Source organism: Hippoglossus hippoglossus, chromosome 8, assembly GCF_009819705.1.
Source record: "Hippoglossus hippoglossus isolate fHipHip1 chromosome 8, fHipHip1.pri, whole genome shotgun sequence".
In the NCBI taxonomy this organism is placed as follows: Eukaryota; Metazoa; Chordata; class Actinopteri; order Pleuronectiformes; family Pleuronectidae; genus Hippoglossus; species Hippoglossus hippoglossus.
This window is the reverse complement of record NC_047158.1, coordinates 2,459,888-2,479,261: the sequence shown is the minus strand read 5'-3', so window position 1 is coordinate 2,479,261 and position 19,374 is coordinate 2,459,888. Positions and strand designations below refer to the sequence as shown.

Genomic DNA, 19,374 nt, shown 5'->3' with positions numbered 1-19,374 from the left:
TGCTCTTCTGTCCATAAACATTTCTATTTTCAGTATAAGCCTCTTCTGAACAACATCTTAACCCTTTATCTCTGTTGCTCTAATGCCTGTCGGTTGTGGCTTTAAGCTTGAGACTGTAATTATTTTCGGAAGAGCAAAATCCTCAATAAGTAGGTCAGACTATATTTCGTAATATAATTTGGGGGAGAATACCAAGAATAAAAAGTGCTGGACAATTTGAAATTTACATGTAAGCAGTGTATGCAAAACGTTTCAGTAAAATTGGCCCCTGGATGGTGTGTGCGAGGCTGAGTCATAATAAAATAGAGTGTGTTCATGGTAATGAAGGAACATCTCACTCAGTGTGGCACACTGGTGTATTTAAATGGTTTTGTACAACAATGGGCTTTATGGCATGCCAGGGTTTGAACACACACAGGGCTTGTTAGTGGGATACATTCATTGATGGTTTTTTGTCATATAGCCGTCTTGATGTCTAATATACCGTTGGCTTAAACTTGCCTTCTTGGTTATGCTCAGTTATGAAATAGGATTATTTTCTGCCGGGCTGCTGACAGCAATGTCAGTCTGTGTTAGCATTACACCGGTAGTTTCCTCTTTAGCTGTGCATGTTCTCACAGTGGGCATGCACTTCTCAGCAGGCAGGCAGAACCCTGCAAACACCTGACACTGGACCTGAGTGTATCCAAGCAAGCCAACAATTACGAGCTGCCCTTCCTGATGACGTCCACCACTGGGCTTGACGACCAGTGACATGATTTTGTCACTCTTCAAGTTGAATGCCTGTATAATGTATAATGTATAATGTTATGTGTTCTAATTTAGTGTGAAGTAACGTCAGTCACTACAACCAGGCAAATACCGAAGCTGGATGTGGAGGCACATGCTTGGATTAAGCTGCTTGAGTGACCCAACACAAAAAGGAACTGCCAAATCCCCACAAGCCCACAGTTCCTCCCCCACTGTGTATTATTCCAATTCTCTATTATGCACAAATAATTTCACCACAATTATTTCATTACTAATAATGGTCTTAAATGGACATTTTACATGATCAGGTGATGTTTTATGGCTTGTTTCATGTCGGTTGATGATTTACTAACACAAAATTGTGTAGAGATTGTTGTAGAGAAAATTAAAAAGCAAGAGTTTGCTAAAGCTATTTAACTGACATATATTTCACAATATGTTGCTTTAGCATGCATGATTAAAAAAAAAGATACTATGAGGTGGGGGAGAGAACTTTTGCAGGGCTGCACCCAATCCCAGCATTGGATGAAACAAGTTACCACTCACAGTCAACTAGCTGCATGTCAGACATATATTGTGGATGGAAGCGCCAGACATGTTGAACCGTGAATTGTTAAACATACATGTTAAAAGGAAAGATTCTAAATAATGTAATGGTGCAAAAAATAAGTACGGCGGTTTCCCCTGTTAATAGGGTTTTTTGGTAAATAACGCTGTTTGAAGTCGAACTTGAATGTCAGGGCTTACAGACACTTGGATGACACCACAGAAAACGCTGTATGGTAGCATTGTATTTTTTTTAACGTTTTTTAGCAATTGTATTGGATTTGGCTGCGACACTGTTTACCCCTGAAACTCCAAAACTCAAACACTTCACCCACCCTTCCTAGGCTATACAAATAAAATATGATTCAGGATGGTTGTTTGATTCTCAGATATGACGTGAAACCAGATCAGTTTTCAGACATGAGAGTGTCTGAACAATTGGGTCCAGACTTACTCCGGAGTTCCCATTTCATTCATAAACAATGCAACAGGAGATCCTCCACTCAGACGTATTCACAAGAACAGAAATCTCTGGAGCGTTCAGGTAAGGGGTGCTGCAGCAAGCAGAGACATAACTGTTTTTTGGTTTTAGTTTGCCTTCTCGCTTGCGGTGAATTCTCTGGAGGATCTCCTGCTGTGTTCTCACAGAGTGAGAGTTTTTACCAGGGGTCTGGTAAGAGAAACTCCAGAGAAAGTCCGAGGCCTATTACTCTGACATTTGCGTTGTCACATACAGCCCCTATTGTGTGCCCATATTCTGACCTTTATGGTAGATATTTAAAAGGTCCAGACCAAGCTGACACAAGCTGTGTCACAATTCAGGAGCCGCATTCTTCGCAGGCTGCATCTGATTGTGTCACGGCTCCCAGGGTGACATCTAAGTTAGAGCTGCCACTGAGTACAGGGATGTGTATTACAAAGATAACCAAGCTGTTGAGCTGGTAACCAAGGCGACGTTACAACTATTAATGATGGCAGACATCAGATATAAATAGCAGTAGTTACTTTAGTTGTGGAAGATCGAAGCCACACTGTGACTGTGGGGGCACGCACAGGTAGGTGGAGCTCGTGCGCAGCTGGTGTCACTCACCAAACCAGAGAGGGAGGGAGAGAGAGCGAGGGAGAGAGAGAGAGAGAGAGAGAGAGAGAGAGGGGCCGTCGGGTGCAGGGGGAGGTTACCACAGGACACTGCTCCTGTGCCGCCGCCGGATCTCAACAACAGGGAGACTCAGTAACTCTGAGCACCTTTGGATATTATCCCGCTTCCTGGACAAACCGCGGAAACTCCAGAGTCCTGCTCGGCTACATTGACGGGTCCGGGCTGCGTTTCCTGTGGGTTGTATTTGTTTTGTGTGAGGGGTAGAACCGGAGCGGAGCAGCGCGTCTCCACCGACCGGACATTGCTACTTTTCGGCGTTAAGCTACCTCCATTCACTGCGTGTGTGAGACACGGCGCTGGTGCTGGTGGCCACCGCGAAAGAGACGGCCAGTGTGGATACGATGATTAACAAGCGACGTGAATGAATACGTGAAGCTCGTGTAGAAATACACGCGAAAACAAAGCGCCAGCGTTGAGGAACCGACTGAAGCCGAAGACGTCGAGGTCGCCGTGTAGGAAGTGGAGCACGATGTAGTGTAACGTGACGTTTTTATTCTCTTTTTTTAAATCTGCTCTGTTAGTAGAAAGTAACGAGGAGTCCAGCAGCTCAACTTAGTGACACTTGTAGCATTTACACGGGACCAAAAACACACGGTGTTTAAAGCTTCCTTTGTGGCAGGGAAGCGCTCGTGTTCTTCCAGGGACAGGAGGTCAGCAGGACGGGTCATCTGCTCCTCTTTGCCCCACCTCCCCCTCCTGCCATCAGGCTGTTATGAAGATGTGAACTCCCTCCCTCCCTTCCCTTCTTCTCTTCTCTCTCTCTCCCCGCCGCTCGGGACGCTTTGAATTTTTCTCCCCTCCTTCTCCTATTTTGTTGGCTACAAAGGGGATCAAAGGCGACCCCGTCCTCCCTTCCCTCCCCCGTCTCTCGGTGATGTACGAAAGCGTGGATGTTGTGGGTCTGAGCCCCAGCCCCGGCCGCAGCAGCCCCAGCCCCGGCTCCTTCCTGAGCATGGACTACTACCACAGACCCCCGGGGCTCGGGCCGGAGAAGGGACTCCTGTCCGGTGTAGGACTCCAGCGTCCATTCGGGGGGTCTCTGGTGAGGCACTGGAGCGGATCCTGCCACTGTGAGTGCCATTTGACATTATTTTCACGTGTAAGGAAGACAATAGATCCGATTGAGAAGTGTGATGTAGGTGTTGTGAACCACTGCTTGTGCTTTAGTCTCTGTGATCTTGTGGTAGATGAATGCATGCTCTGCTGCAGACTGGGGCACATGCCAGCCTCCTTTTTATTCTAGTATCAGGTCCTCCAGAGCCCCCGTGACAGTCTGAGATAAACTTGATCCTAAATGAACACTGTTCTACAGCAACAACATGTAGTTTCATTCACTTTCCTGCACTCTTTGATTGCGATTAGCCGATAAGCTTCCCTCCCTCAGGTGGACTACTGTTGGTGTCTACACAGTTCAAATCAAGTAGATATATTCTTATATTTTGTTGTGGATATGGTTTCTCTATCTATTAACATTATAATCTGACTTTTCCTTCTCAGGGTTTGGCCAAAATAACATCAGTAAACCTTTACCTAAGTACAAGTTTTCCAAAATCATGTATGAATGATGTTAAGTTAGTTGCAGCCTATGATGGCTGTTCCTCTGCTGATGCAGTTTGTATTAAGCACATGTTATCATGACTGGGCATCCTTATATCTGACAAATCTTACCTCTTGTCATGAGATGACCAACCTTTTTTTAATTGTTATGAACACAGTAATCTATGCTGTCTGTTTCTGTGACTTGAAGGTTTGGTGTTTGTTGTGAATGGAGCAACTCAAATGGCCTCAGTAGGTCAGCAGCAGCCTGAGCTCGTCTTCCACATGTAGCCAAACTTGCTTCACAATGGGTGAAATGAGAATGAGTGTCATAAGCTGCACATTTTAATATATAAAGTGGATTGATTACAGATGAATTATATAGTTGATAAATTAATCAGGACAGTGGTAACTTTTTTTGATTCAATTAATCACAGAAAGTCACTTTTTCTAAGCATCACCTCGTTTCAGCTTCTCAAGCTATTGGAGTTTTCTGTTTTTCTTTGTCGTATGTGATAGTAAAAATAATGACGATTATCTCTGGATTTTAGCTGCTGGTTGACCTAAACAAGACATTTGAAGAATCACCATTTTACTATCTTTCAAGAACAAATGCTTGATTGATTATTTGAGAAAATAAAGTGTTAGTTGCAACCCTAGAGGGATATTCAACATGGCACAGAATGTATTTATAGTAAGTCATTTTTTGTACACTATTATTTTGGTAATGACTTCAAGGTGATTGTAATGCATTTATTTTTATCCTAATTACAAAGCTGCAAAAGGTGAGATAGTCAAGGTGAAAATGTGTAGCCATAAGTAGATTACAGTGATGCCAGCATGTTAAATTCTGTTTGGCTCTGAGTTCAAGTAATGCGGGACACTGGAACTGGAGCTAGCTTTACTTTGATAGCAACACAGCAGCAGGCAGTTAGTGAGCAGTTCAACATGTGAATATGTTCCACTAATGATCCATATCTTGTTCACACACAATGTAGTGGCTGCATGAATTCAGTCTTAGGTGGAAGAGCTGGTCTTATGGAACTCATCACTGTTGATAAAAGTCAGTTCACATGTTGACAATATGTCAAGATCACAATCTAATAAGTGAATGTACCAATGAATTACTGAATTCATCAGGCTGATAAATGAAATAAAGCAATTGGGCTGCATCTTGCAAGAAACACAGTTACTATCAGAGGTAAGTTTAGGTCAATGATAACCCAGCCATGCTAGACTATATACAGTCTGGGAAAGTCCGTGTTGTTTAAGCTTCTGCTGAATTAACATTTGTAATGTATTTTGGCTCAATTTTAGATACAGAAAAGGATGAAGTCTTCTGTCCATACTGTGCGTTCATCTCCTCCGTTTTTGTGCTTGTTTTCTGAAAGCTTACACATGCGGATGAAATGGATGACACCAAGCTGTACCATCAGAAATCATGGCGGGCAGTCCATGTAGATGTTTCTCTTTTCTTACAAAGCACCATAAATTAGCCTTTTATCACCACCCTCAGATTACACATTAGGATTTTTGAAACATGTCATAGTGACATTAGAAAAATGCCAAACTGCCACTTGAACACAGTAACCAATGTATAGTCAAGTAAACATGGCATCTCCAAGTCTGTCCAGAACCAAGCTTTTGCTTTTAGTTCTTTCTATCACATTATTGTTGCCCAGATGGGTTTCCATGTCTTGTCTTACACTGGTTGGTGGTGGCTCCTCCATTGTCCCCTCAACATGGTTGTTGTGGTCAACTTGCATTTCCTGCTCTTTTTATGCTCACTGGCGGCTTGGAAACTGTAAAGTGACTCAGTACTGCCACCCACTGCTATGGAGTATGCCACTGGTTGCTTGGAACACAGATATAATAGTATCTCAGTGATTGCAATACATCATTAATTTAATTTAAAAAAAAAAAAATTTTTGATGGCCCAAATTAAATTAGTGGTGTTGTTACATTATTTTCCAACCACTCACTTGGTTAGAGGCAGGGCACAACTGGGAGCGATTGTCAATCGATCTCTTTACTCACATGGTCATACTGTATGTGGTATTTTTCAGGACAGATACCAGTTGTTCATTAAATTGCAAAGTGTCTACTCTACAACTATCAGACAGGATGGTTATTGGTCACCCATTGTTTATCATGCAAACATGGGGCAACTCCACCAGGGCGTCACATGTTAGAGACAGCCAGTGTGAATGTCAGACGGTAACCTAAGGGTAGCGACATGATGATGTCACTGTGACATGGCCCTATTACAACAGAGTTTAAGTCATAAAGAGAGAGAGTGTAAAGTTGATTCTGATTAGCCGGCGAGAAAAAAAAGAGGAGAGTGAGGCACTGTGTGTTAATGTGCGACTGGAATGAAGAGTGTCAAACGGGTTCAAAGGTCAAAGGCATGCACACACATTCAGTGACTGCTCCAGCAACATGTAAGCACCAGCTGCAAGATAGTGGCCCACTGTGTGTGTGTGTGTGTGTGTGTGTGTGTGTGTGTGTGTGTTTGGGTGTGATCCAGAGCAATGACTCACTGACAATTGGGAAGTGACCTACATCTCTCTCACTCTTTATTTCTCCTTCTATCTGCCTCTTTCTTTCCTGTGTCAGCTGCCCAGTCATCACTTCTCTGCACTGAATGACCTTTCTTTCTGTCTGTTGAAGATGCACATGCGTCACACACACACACACACACACACACACACACACACAGCCACAGCCATTCACTCACAGTTTGTCTGGGAATGTGAGGAAACACTGACCAAGTTAGACCAGAGTGTGAGTGTGTGAAAAGGGGAGGAGGTGGATGGTTGCATGTCAGTGTTTGTATCTAACACAAGGGTGGGGAACCTTTTTCCTATCAGGGACCATTTTAGTTTTATAACATCCATCCCAACAGCAGATCATAACAAATTACATAATACATATCACAGTAAACTCTGTACTGCAATGGCTGGAACAGCTTCTGATATCTGATGTCAGATGATAGTGATGATGATACTCACAGCTGGCTTTGGCCAAAACCTCTTGCTTAAACAAATACTCCCTTATACCAAATGATTAGGTGGGTGGTGTTTGTTATGTCTGTTGTTTCACTGCAGGTCAGAGAGGAAAAACTGGAAGTTTCTTGAGCCGTTTTCAGACATGACTGAGTCCGGAGAATTGGCTACAGAGTTTACCCGTAGTCTGCCTTTCACACATGCACAACACCAATAAAAAAACATTGGTGTTGTCTTATCAAATTCTTAATCAGCATAAATAATCCTGGTCAGGATCAAATACAACTAACAATTATTTTCATTATTAATTAGCCAGTCTTTTCAAATATCAAAAGACAGGAAACGTTGCCCATCACACATGTGGCTGTAATAAAAGTTCCTGTTCTTGTGCATTAAGCTACAATAGGAAACTAAAAGTTTACAAAGTGAACCGTCACAACAAATATTGCTAATTATTTTGATAAACCATTTATAATGTGGTCAGTGCTTTAGTATTGGATTTGCTGGACTTTTTTGTTCATTTTTTAAGTCTTTTTATTAATTTGAAAAGCTCAAAACAGGTTTATCTGTTTAGCTTAGCCATATATCATCCCCCGATTGGATTTTCATAAATATTTGCATTTATTATTGGTACATAAGTTTACATGTACTTTGATAAAGGATTGTATCCATATTATCTACCCCCGGGTGCTGGTGAAAGTGGAGCAATGGATGGTAAAAGCTGTTTGAGCTGTACTGTATGTGTGTTAGCCTAGTCATTAGCACTGATGGTAGGTTTTGGGCTCAACAGTGTGTCAATGAAATTCATGTTAAAGAACTTATTTCTATGCCTTGTGAACTGTGCAGAGAGAGGGACTGAGGAAAGTGATTAGAGGCTGGTCTCTAAGCTGTCGTGCTCTCTGTTCAGGAACTGTTAGCTGGCATAAAGCCAGGACTGCCTGGGGAGACCATTTAATGTGTTTTACATTTGGAAAACGGCTTAGTCCAGCACTGGCTTACATGGAGTATTGTCACAATGGATTTGAACGTAAACTGACCCTGACTTTGGAAGGTTTTAGCCATGCTTTGACCCAGGTAAACCAAGAGACTCAAACAAATGTCTGGTCTTACACACTGCACTTCTCTCTGCCATGTTCACTATTGACCTTTATTCTGTTGCTTGTCTTTTTGCAGTTAGAGTGTATAGCCACAGCCTGTGAATAAGCAATTGCTCGGTAGCTGCAGGTATCATACATTTTGTATAAAGTTATATTCTGAACAGTGTTTCATTAGTTTCAATGTAGCAACATTGCTATTGCTATTGCATTTCATTGTGCAGGTCTGCATTGTATGTAGGGCTGCACAATTTAAAGCAAAATGTTGCTACAACTCTTAGCTGAATTGAGATCTCTTAAAATTTGAGTCTCTTGTTAAAACCTATATCATAATCTAGCCAAATGTCAAATATAACATTATTTTGAGGCTAAAAACAGCAGGGAAGGCATGTTGATGTATTCCTCCCACAGACCACATATACTATGGTGCAACTAACGACATGCCAGTGACAGTAAAACATGCATACAAACCGCTTTTAAGTTGCACACAGCAGTGGCATATGATAATCTGCCTGACTCATTTTGCTTTTTATTTCCCCGCCGACACACACACACACACACAATCACACAGAGAAATGTTGTCACATCTTCCCCATCCTCCTGTGTACACACCATCACAGATCAACACAGTTCTGTCATTTGTGGCTACAGCTCAGGGAGAAAAGGGAGGGCTTGGTTTTGACTTTGATGTAAATGTGGCAGTAATGTAAAAACTGAGATTGAAGAGGGGCGTGAATCGATGGCACAGCTTTCATTGTATGTATACAATGATGCTGACATTCCCCTTCCCCATGTAAAAGTATAGTGAGAGGGTGCAGCTGATGACAGTGGTTTGGTTTTCACCTGATGACATGGGTCATCACAGCCTCTGGTGTGACTGCCTCACAGTAATATCCTAAATCCAGATCAACCACAAAACATGTCTCCCTTTCATTCTGGTAACTTGAACAGTTTGCCTCAACTTCAAGATTTATCCTGTGGATGATTACACAATAAGACTAATAACATTGTTATTAGGTTTATTACTGAGCTTGAAGCCCCATCAAGCTCTGCTCTTCTAGAGAAAGAGCTTTTATTTGTTCTTTGTAAGACAAACAATACTATGACTGTTCTGACTGTTTATTTACTGTATTAAATGTCAGTCTGAATTAGGACTGTTAATCTATAACGGAATAAACAAAAGGTGTGTGTGTGTGTGTGTGTGTGTGTGTGTGTGTGTGTGTGTGTGTGTGTGTGTGTGTGTGTGTGTGTGTGTGTGTGTGTGTGTGTGTGTGTGTGTGTGTGTGTGTGTGTGTGTGTGTGTGTGGTGTGTGTGTGTGTGTGTGTGTGTGTGTAATTTCAATACTGCTGTTTTCCGCAGTTTTTTCAGCCTCTACTTGTTTTGTTAACATACTAATATGCTCACGATGACGAAGCAATACTGACTGAAATAATGAACAGCCTGCTTTTCACTGCCACTTAAGGTTTTATCTGACGGCAGTGCGATCACAATGGCGGTGCCATGTTAATTGTCGGGATTTCACCAAAGTCATTCAAATACTTAATATCAGCACCATGACTATCTTTATCTTTGCTGTTTGACAATCCACCCAGTAGATGTTCACATATTCAAAAGCATTAAAGGAAACTTTCAAGTTTCAAAGTCAGTATATGTAAAAAATAGTGGGTCACTTCATGATGTTTGCTGATGAGATGAAACTATGTAAACACTGTTCCCCTTATCTGATTCCTCTCCTAACACACGGGTAAAGATGAGTCACAGACATTCCTCTCTGTTAGAATGTCCCTCATCTCAAGAGTAAGGAGAATGTCTTGTTCACTAAAGCAGGAGCGAGAGGCAGCGGGCAGAGATTAACAATCACAGAGGACATCACAGTCAAGAGACTGTTGGAAATATGAGGTGAGAGAGAGGGGTTTAAAAGAGGTCAGACAGGGTTTGGAAGTGTTGGCTGGAGTGTGCGTGAGAAGAGAGCAAAGACAAACAGGAGAGATGAAGCAAGGGAAAGATCGAAGTATGGCTAGTATGATGGGGGTGGATATTCTTTTATACGGCATGAATACATTGTTATAAATTCAAATTCCCCCATCTGCGACGCCTTTGTTAAGCTTTTGAAGAATTTCAGGATCGCACGCAAGGAGATCACTGGGGGTGTGTCCTAAAAGTTGACCCCGGTTCAGCTCGTATTTTGTGAGTCAACTTACTGCTCCCCATACCCACCCATTTTCTTTTGCAACGTTGTGGCAGCCTTTTAACTTTATGAACTGTTTGTGTTCATTCAACTCGATTGATGGTTGATGGACACTTACTTACCTTTAATATATATTAAAATATTATATATATAATGCTGCTAACTATAGGCAGTAGAGATGCACGATATGGATTTTTCCAGCCGATACCGATAATAACATGCTTCACATGGCTGATACGGATAATAATTTGCGTTTATAGCCTGTAGTTTATGCACACCTGAGGGTCAAATTTCAAAATATAGTAGGCAAATATGGATGAATTAATATTCCATTAACACAACTAAAACAGTTCTGACTGAGTGTATACATTTAGTTTTTTAGTGAAGAACATCAGAAAACTTCAAACCACTTTAGGTGGAGGAGGAAAATTTCTCCTTCAAAATAATTTAAATTAAATATTTTGACATTTTAAATAAGACATGTCAATGTATTAAAATAGTAATTCAGTTTGTAAGTTTATGTTTTCACTTGGTTAATTTAATAAAGATGCTGAAAAGCACCAGTATCGTCTCTGGCTGTGTGTGGGAGACCCCGGTGGCATGGTCTATTGCCACAGTGGCGCCCAATGTGGGGTTCCAGGCAGCCAGAAACGCGGGCCAGCAAGCGGAGATGGCGCTGGTACGGTTTGAAGAGGATTTCTCGGCCGCGTACGGGGACCGAGCAGCGGAGAGCAGAAGGTAGCCGGAAGTATATAACCGATTATGTGTTTATCAGACGTTTTATCGGTTATAATTTCCGATTCCGATAAATATATAATAATAATATGAAATTCCCATTATATATCATGCATCCCTAATAGGCAGTAATGTAATATTATCTATTAGCATTGAAATATGTGCTGAAAATAGATACTGCTGAAAAAGCTGGCTGGGGCATCGGCGAGAATGATCTATGTACCTCTGTGATATCACGTCTTTAAGGTATGTAAGTTTCACCCAGATAAAACTCAGTTATGATGTTAAGTTCTATGACATTCATTATTTTTTAAATGCACTGGTATTGGATCAGTACTCTGTATTGGCCGCTAAGAAAAGTCCAGGTATCTGAAACATCTCATCAGAACATCTCTATCAGCAGCATCTGCAAACAATGGGACATTGCTCCTTTGCCTGCAGATATACCTCACTGAAAAATACAATCCCAGTTTATTGCTATGCACATTTGATAGTCAGGTCTTGTTGGTTTTAAATAGGTGGATGCAGCTAAGTGTAGCTTATTTAATGTCAAAACATATTTAAAAATGTCATGAAGGAAATTTAAACCTATTTCAGGAGGACAAGCACACAAACACAATCTGCATGTGACATCTGCTGGTTATAAAAATCCACATTATACAGAAGATTGTTTTGACCTTGAATGAAGTCTGTTGGACAGTAGCCAGCTGTCTAGTTCTGGTGGAAGAGCTTCTAAATATTCTCTTTACAAAATTATGCAGACACTAAATACATACTGAATACAACATTCAATGCTCACAAAATGTGGAATAAAATCAACAGCTTATTGCCCTGACAAAATTTAACATTACATGGATTTTTTGCAGGGCTTTAGTACAGGGTTCTCCTCCATTGTGCAGATTTTTCTTTTTTCACTGATACACAGCAATGACTGACTTGTATTGCTAGAGTTAGATTACACTGGATTTTCTAATATTGTCATTATTTTACCTTCTTTCATATCTCACCATGTTACATAAATTAATAATACATTTTCCATTCTTGGCCAGAAACATGGCATCAGAAAAAACAAGATACAATGTCTTTCTTTCAGTACCTTAATATACTGCTGTGCATTCATTTAGAAAAAAAACAAAAGGGCAGCAGGAATTCGAGAAATTTGCATTAGTTCACATAAAACTGAAATTAAAGTTCATAGAAATGTACCTGACTATGATATGACTCACAGTTAATTTTGGAGGGTGACATATCTGACAATGATGTGACAAAGAACACTAAGATGTCTCACTCTGATGGGTTTGTTGGAGCTTCAGAAACACTTGTATAGTGGTGTTACAGAATGACAGTCTTCTGACAAACTATCTTTGACAAGACTGCGGCATGCAGAGGCAGTTCAGTCTATCGGTGACAGCCACCCTAGAACCATTTAGAAATGCAGCTGAGTGTTTTCTACACTGCATTTTTAATATTAATGGTTTTTGATAATGGTTATTAGTGATGGAGCTTATGTCATCCTCCTTTTGAAATGTGTCAAAGTACACATTCAACCAAGAATCAATCACGATCACGATGTCTTAAAAACACAGAGTGGCTGTGGCTCAGGTGGTAGAGCAGGTCATCCACTAACAAGAGGGTTGGTGGTTCGATGTCTGGCTCCTCTGATCTGGATGCCAAAGTGACCTTGGTCAAGAAACTGAACGCCAAGTTTCCCTCCTATAGCAATGTGTCAGCAGTATGTGAATGATGTTTAATAGAAAAAGCGCAGCACATGGTAGCGCTGTATGAATGTATGTGTATGTGAATGTGACTTGTACTGTAAAGCGCTTTGAGTGGTCAATAAGACTAGAAAAGTCTATTTCTACTTGCCATTTGGTTTAAGTTAGTCAATGTAAGGTGAAAACTACAAACAGGATGGTCCACTCTGATGCAGAACAGTTCCTCAGCTAATTTGGTTTTGGTAGTTGGTGACTTTGGGAACTTATGTAACGGCCATGGCTATAGCTACCATTGTAAATGCTTTTGTTTTACTGGTTATTCTGCCTGCATCCATGCACCTGAGCCAGCTCTACTCCAATCTTGTACCACTACCATTTTGGAGGATACCAAAAGAAGGGTGCGTCATTATTTCAAATAAATAAATAGAATAATCTTTTTCTAAATCCTGATACAACTGAAGTCAAATCGTAGAGAACATTGATTTAGGAGCGAGAATGCACTTAAATGCCACTATGACTGAATGCATATCTGTGTGTTTCCCCTCTGTCTGTCCCTGCAGCTATAGAGACTGAGAGCACGAGTTCAGGGGAGGACCTGCTTGTCCCCAGCCCCCCCTCACCTCCACCTCCGCCCCGCATCTACAAGCCCTGCTTTGTATGTCAGGACAAATCTTCAGGATACCACTATGGAGTCAGTGCTTGTGAGGGCTGCAAGGTAGGCAGCTAAACATACAGTACGCTTTGGCTAAACTTAACAGCACAACATGCACCAACTACAGCACCTCTTCTGGTTTAACTGTACATGAATAGATGCAAGCTACAGCTAGAGAACCTAAATAAAGAATGAATACAAGGAGCATGAGACTACAGAGAATTAGCTTAATGTGTCGTGGAAGAGGTCATGACCTTGATCTGTAAGCCTCTTTGCTTTATCTAATTCTACACACACCCACTCAAACACGCATAATCAGTGCATGCAGTTTGCATTTACGTCTTGGTTTTTTTTGTGTTTGTGTCTTGTGCTCCAACAAAACAAATCAGTCACTCTTAGCTCAATTAGAGGATTATTATTCTGTGTACAATGTTTTCTGTTCCCCTGCTGCTGTGTTCCATTCTTTGCCCCCATTTCTTTGTGCAGGGTTTCTTTCGGAGAAGCATCCAGAAGAACATGCTGTACACCTGCCACAGAGACAAAGTCTGTGTCATAAACAAGGTGACGAGGAACCGCTGTCAGTCCTGCAGACTACAGAAATGTCTCGATGTTGGCATGTCCAAGGAGTGTGAGTACACTAAATAAACAGTGAACACATCCACTCTCTCAGAGTGAATGTAAGAAACCTGAAATGTTTGAGAAACACTTAACTACAGATGTGTATAATTAATATGTAGGGACCCAATAATAGAAGCTTGAAGCAGGTAAGCTTTACAGTTCAAGCTCTTTCCCAGCAGCTCAGTGATGTGTTTTATGCTTGATATTTGTCTCCTCCTAGTGGATGTTTACAGGAAAGACATTCCCCTCAAAACCGTCGGAAAGTCAAAATAATCTCCTTTCCTAACCACTATTCCTTGACCTCCTGATACTTTCCATTGAGGTCAAGGAATAGTGGTTAGGAAAGGAGCTTAAATTGACTCCACAAGATGTGAAGGGGAATCCGTAAGGAGTTAGGAAAGGAGAACCATGGTGCAGAAAAAATCTCACTTGACTTACACTCAGTGTTTTTGTTTATGCACAATAGAAGATCCACAGACTGTCTGGTCCTCTGTGATGTGTGCCAAGTAAAGTTTCCTTTACAAAACAGAATGACACATCCTGAGAAAATTGACAGAATTATTAGGTGGGCTAAAAATAAACTATAAATGTCTATACAAGACCTGAAACTATTAGCATCCAGAGATGTAAATAAAGAGCCAAAAGAAGCTAAGGACTTAGTCTGTCTATTAATGAGGAGAAAATTCCATAATATGGCGGCTGTGATAGCAAATGCTTGGCCACCCTTTGTTAGAAACCCTTTTCATTCCATGTGAGTTTGCAGGCCTGATTATGAAACCGTTCTCTCAAAGTGTGTCGTGCTTCCCATGACAAGTGAAACCTTTTTAATGATGATTTAAAGACTTGACGGAGCAACCTTCTTGTCCTTGAATCGAATTCCTGCCCAAATTGATAAGATACGTCTTCCTATCATTACCCCCCAACATCAGTAGTGCGAAATGACAGAACGAAAAAGAAGAAGGAGGAGAAGAGGCAGGGGGAGGCGGAGATCTACGTTCTGTCAGCAGACACAGAGCAGATGATTGAGCGAGTGCTTCAGGCCCATAAGGAAACCTTTCCCTCCCTCTGTCAGCTGGGAAAATACACCACGGTAATCAAACAGACACAGCACAGCATTTTATCAACACATGAATTACCTCAATCAATGAATCAAAAACTCAGAACAACTAAAGACAAATTGATTGTACAGACTAAACTATAAAGACATTTTCTGCCTTCTATCCGTCACCTGACCCTTATCTACAGGCCAACAGCGCAGAGCACCGTGTTTCGCTGGATGTCAGTCTTTGGGACAAGTTCAGTGAACTGTCCACCAAATGCATCATTAAGACAGTGGAGTTTGCCAAGCAGCTGCCAGGCTTCACAACGCTCACCATCGCTGATCAGATCACCCTGCTCAAAGCCGCCTGCCTCGACATACTGGTGAGTTTAATACTGTTTTCAATCAGAGTGTAACAGCTTTAAAAAAGACAGAGATCATTTCCACACTTGGGAAAATGTACAGTTGTGGCACAGCAGAGTTATGTATAAAATGTATTTTAGTTTTTTCTTTCCCCATGTCATCCCCTTTTCCTAGATTCTGAGGATCTGCACCCGCTACACCCCAGACCAGGACACGATGACTTTCTCTGACGGTTTGACTCTGAACCGTACCCAGATGCACAACGCTGGGTTCGGACCTCTCACAGACTTTGTATTCTCCTTCGCCAACCAGCTGCTGCCGCTGGAGATGGACGACGCAGAGACAGGATTGCTCAGCGCCATCTGCCTGCTCTGTGGAGGTACTGCACTTCACTCCTCAGGAATATGAAATATAATAATTAATAAAAGAAAATCATGGGAAAATGCAAAGCTGCTTGACGTTATTTCTGAGTGTGTGTGCGTGTATGTTTTATGATTTGTTTTTTGGGTTGTGCATGCAGATCGTCAGGATCTGGAGGAACCAGAAAAGGTGGACGTTCTTCAGGAGCCTTTGTTAGAAGCCTTGAAGGTTTGACATCTGATTATTATCATTATACAACCATGTTACTTTCGGTTTATTACATTGTTGCTTACATCTTAAATATGCTTTTCTGTATAATATGTACATACACAGAAAAGTTGTTATTATAGTAGCTAACTGAAGTCTTTGGTTATTATAATTAATATATCTTCCGTCCACAAAAGGATAGAAACTAAGAATAACTCAGCCCCGGCACATTATTTTCTATGTATTAATACTATTTATAGACTCAGTTTGTCATTTTTTAACGAAGGTTACCTGGGGAAATAGCCGTTTTGTTGGGGACTACCTTCTCGAGTGGATTAATCCGCAGCCACAGTATTTCTGACAGCAGGACAGTGTATGCAGGGAGTCAAAGTAAACTACGCTGTGGGTGGTCATGATGATAATGGAACATATCACCCAGTGTGAAACAATGTGGTTCACTGATGTGTTTTTAATAGTTTGTAGACAATGAATTTCAGTATGTATCAGCCTTTGATTCATACACAATATTTATTATTCTGATTATTATTGGTCTTTATCGTGGGATTTGTTGTCAATGAAAATTTAGATCTACAGTTTTATGTGTTAAGAAATGGCAACAGTTATTCACATTGTTTATCATAAGTAGCAGAATTATAAAATGCTACTCACATATATAATATATAAATCCATTTTCATGTAATATTTATTCTATAATAAATGTATTTAGCAGTAATGTGGCAACTGTAAGAGGAGTCTTAGTAAAGAAATTAAACAAGAGTAAAAAAAATGGATTCTGATTTAAAACACAAATAGAGCAAAAGAATTCAAAACAGTCATCATCATCATCATCATCATCTGTGGTTGCTGAAATTAGAGGAAACATTATGAGGGCACACAAAAAGCAAAAGTGTCATGTAAATACTTTCCTCCACATCTTTTTGTGTGTGCAGATCTATGTGAGGAGGAGGAGGCCTGATAAACCCTGTATGTTCCCCAAAATACTGATGAAGATAACTGACCTCCGGAGCATCAGTGTGAAGGGTGAGACGCACACAGATGCTGATGCATGTGACAGTGCAGATATTGTCAAATTCTATAACAGGACGTTTATGTTTAACATGTTTACATTAAAGTCAGTTCTATATTTGCTTTTTCTCCCTTTTTTGCTACATTGTGTTTTATTGAGTAGCCTTTCTGTTTTATGATTTACAATTTTTAATGTTTTTTGCCAACCCTGCACTCCCCCCATGATCATGATAAAGTCATTATGATGTAAATTCCACAACATTATTACATTTAATACAATGACGGTCATTAGAAGGCTGAGTTTTTCATTTGAACAAAAAAAACAAGACTTTTAAATTCACAAATAATTTCATCATTTTCACTTTTTCAATGTCTTATCACTGATGCGCTGTCTTCAGTGACGCAGGAGTTTACCCATTAAGGTTTTAATGTGAAACTTCTCTGTAGAAAGTGCTTGATTAGATTATGGTGAATAACAATCATCTAAAAAACAGCAAAGCAGAACCCTTTGTTCACCAGTGTAATTCATTATTATTATTATACATTTTTTTGAATGTATGGTGTAATCATTTTTCTAAGGGTAGTAACATTTCCTGTGAATGTATTCGCACTGTATTAAACACATAGGATGCATGCGAAACGATAAGAAGAATGGATGTTTTTTGTTCAATAAGATTTACATATTTGATAATGAAAAGAAATTGCAGAATAATAATTACATTTTCAGTCAGTGAAGGAAGGCTCCTTCATAAGGACTTGCTCTGATATCCTGATGTCATTTCTCTTTTAGGGGCGAGCGAGTGATCACTCTGAAAATGGAGATCCCTGGCTCCATGCCTCCTCTCATCCAGGAGATGCTGGAGAACTCTGAGGGTGTGGAGGGGCACGGAGTCGGGGGAGAGAAAGGTGGAGGAAAGGGTAGAGCAGAAGGCCGACAGGAGGATGAAACAGACCTCAGGAGCTGCCATCCAAGTCCGTCACCCAAATCAGTCCCCTCTCCCAGCCCAAGCCCTGCCCTGCTCCCATAGGTCCCCTCACCCTCCGACTGAAGTTCTGCACTCAGCACCTCTGCTCCACACTGCAGTGGGGGGGGGGGGCAGTGCACATGGCACACACACAGGGAATGAAAGCAGAAACAAATTGCACCTGATAACAGATAATATGGAGGAGAGAACAGTATGGGATCTGAACTATAAACTTGAAATGGGAGAGAAGCAAAGTGAAGGACAGCAGGAAAACTGTGATGTGAGGACTGATTTGATGTCCAGACATCCATTTCATACATACAGTGCAAAAAATGTGATTTAAGTTTTTTTTTTTAATCATTTTATAATACCTGAAATGTTAAGTATTTTTCAGACTGTGTGAACCTTAATGAAGGATTGTGTATATACTGTATGGACAGACTGATGATATATCTTATACACACACACACACACACACATGTCCATAACAGAGGCATGGTGGCAGTTTTCTCAACCTTGTGGTTTTATCTTAAAAGCATCATCCGGAGCAGGCAGGTGTTGCCGGTGGTTAATACCAGCATTGGAGTGTATTGCTCAGGCACATCATTTGGGCTGATGATGTTACAGGCAGTCAGATTCAGCAGCAACAATTCAAATGAACAAAAACAAATCCTCACAAAATGATGTCAACACCTTCAGTTCTTCAGAGTCTTTTAAAACGCTTCTCAAGGAAGGTTTGTATCTGCTGTGAGCAAAATCTTCTTTAAGCAGTCATATGTGACTTGTCCTTCATGTCGGTGCAGGCTACGTCCACACTGATACATTTGAGTTTAAACACATCACTTTTGCTGAGACTTTTAGAAACGTTTCAGTTTTGAAAACTGGAGTTACATTTTGACTTTAGCAAACAATGACAAAGTCACCCTCATTGGCTTCCTGATTGGGTTTTATTAGTTACCATTCAACTACCAGCAGTTAACACAGCATGACAAATTGCAAGCGATTCTAACCCTCATAGTAAATTATCCACTTTGTTGTTGGTCCAAGCAGAGACATCTCTCATTAAACCTTTTACCATTTTTGTTCCTGATTCTTGGTATTTTCAGAGTTGACAGTCTGCTTCCTGTTTACACAGGCATGGACATGCCAGGGCCCTGTACTATGAAGCAGGATTTGCGATTATCGGGGTAACTTCAGGTTCTATTCAGAGTTTTCAGTCCTACAAATCTAGTTCACTTCTTATCGAGGTAAATCACCAAGGTAACTTGTGCTGAATGGCTAACCTGCTTCAGAGCAGGTTATGTTCAAGTTGAGAGATCAAGCTTTATAAAAGCTCCTCCCACTGACCAATCAATTCCTTTCAAACATGACATTGCTGTTCTTAGAGGATCCCGTGGAGCTTGATGAGTGGATTG

At 40.9% G+C, this 19,374-nt stretch overlaps 1 protein-coding gene across 3 annotated transcripts; it reads left to right on the top strand.

Annotated features, from left to right (window-relative positions):
- Positions 1 to 2,318: 2,318 nt before the first annotated feature.
- On the top strand, positions 2,319 to 19,041 carry rarab (retinoic acid receptor, alpha b). Of its 3 annotated transcripts, none has more exons than XM_034594342.1 (9): positions 2,319 to 3,525; positions 13,290 to 13,444; positions 13,868 to 14,009; positions 14,929 to 15,089; positions 15,245 to 15,421; positions 15,576 to 15,780; positions 15,922 to 15,989; positions 16,919 to 17,009; positions 17,785 to 19,041. In XM_034594342.1, the coding sequence occupies exons 1-9, from the start codon at positions 3,330 to 3,332 to the stop codon at positions 17,796 to 17,798; spliced, it is 1,209 nt and encodes a 402-aa protein (XP_034450233.1). In that variant the 5' UTR covers positions 2,319 to 3,329; the 3' UTR covers positions 17,799 to 19,041. The 3 variants fall into 3 exon arrangements, with proteins under 3 accessions (XP_034450233.1, XP_034450234.1, XP_034450235.1); XM_034594343.1 differs by having other exon boundaries at positions 2,425 to 3,525; positions 14,932 to 15,089; XM_034594344.1 differs by having other exon boundaries at positions 2,426 to 3,525; positions 16,919 to 17,016.
- Positions 19,042 to 19,374: the final 333 nt, after the last annotated feature.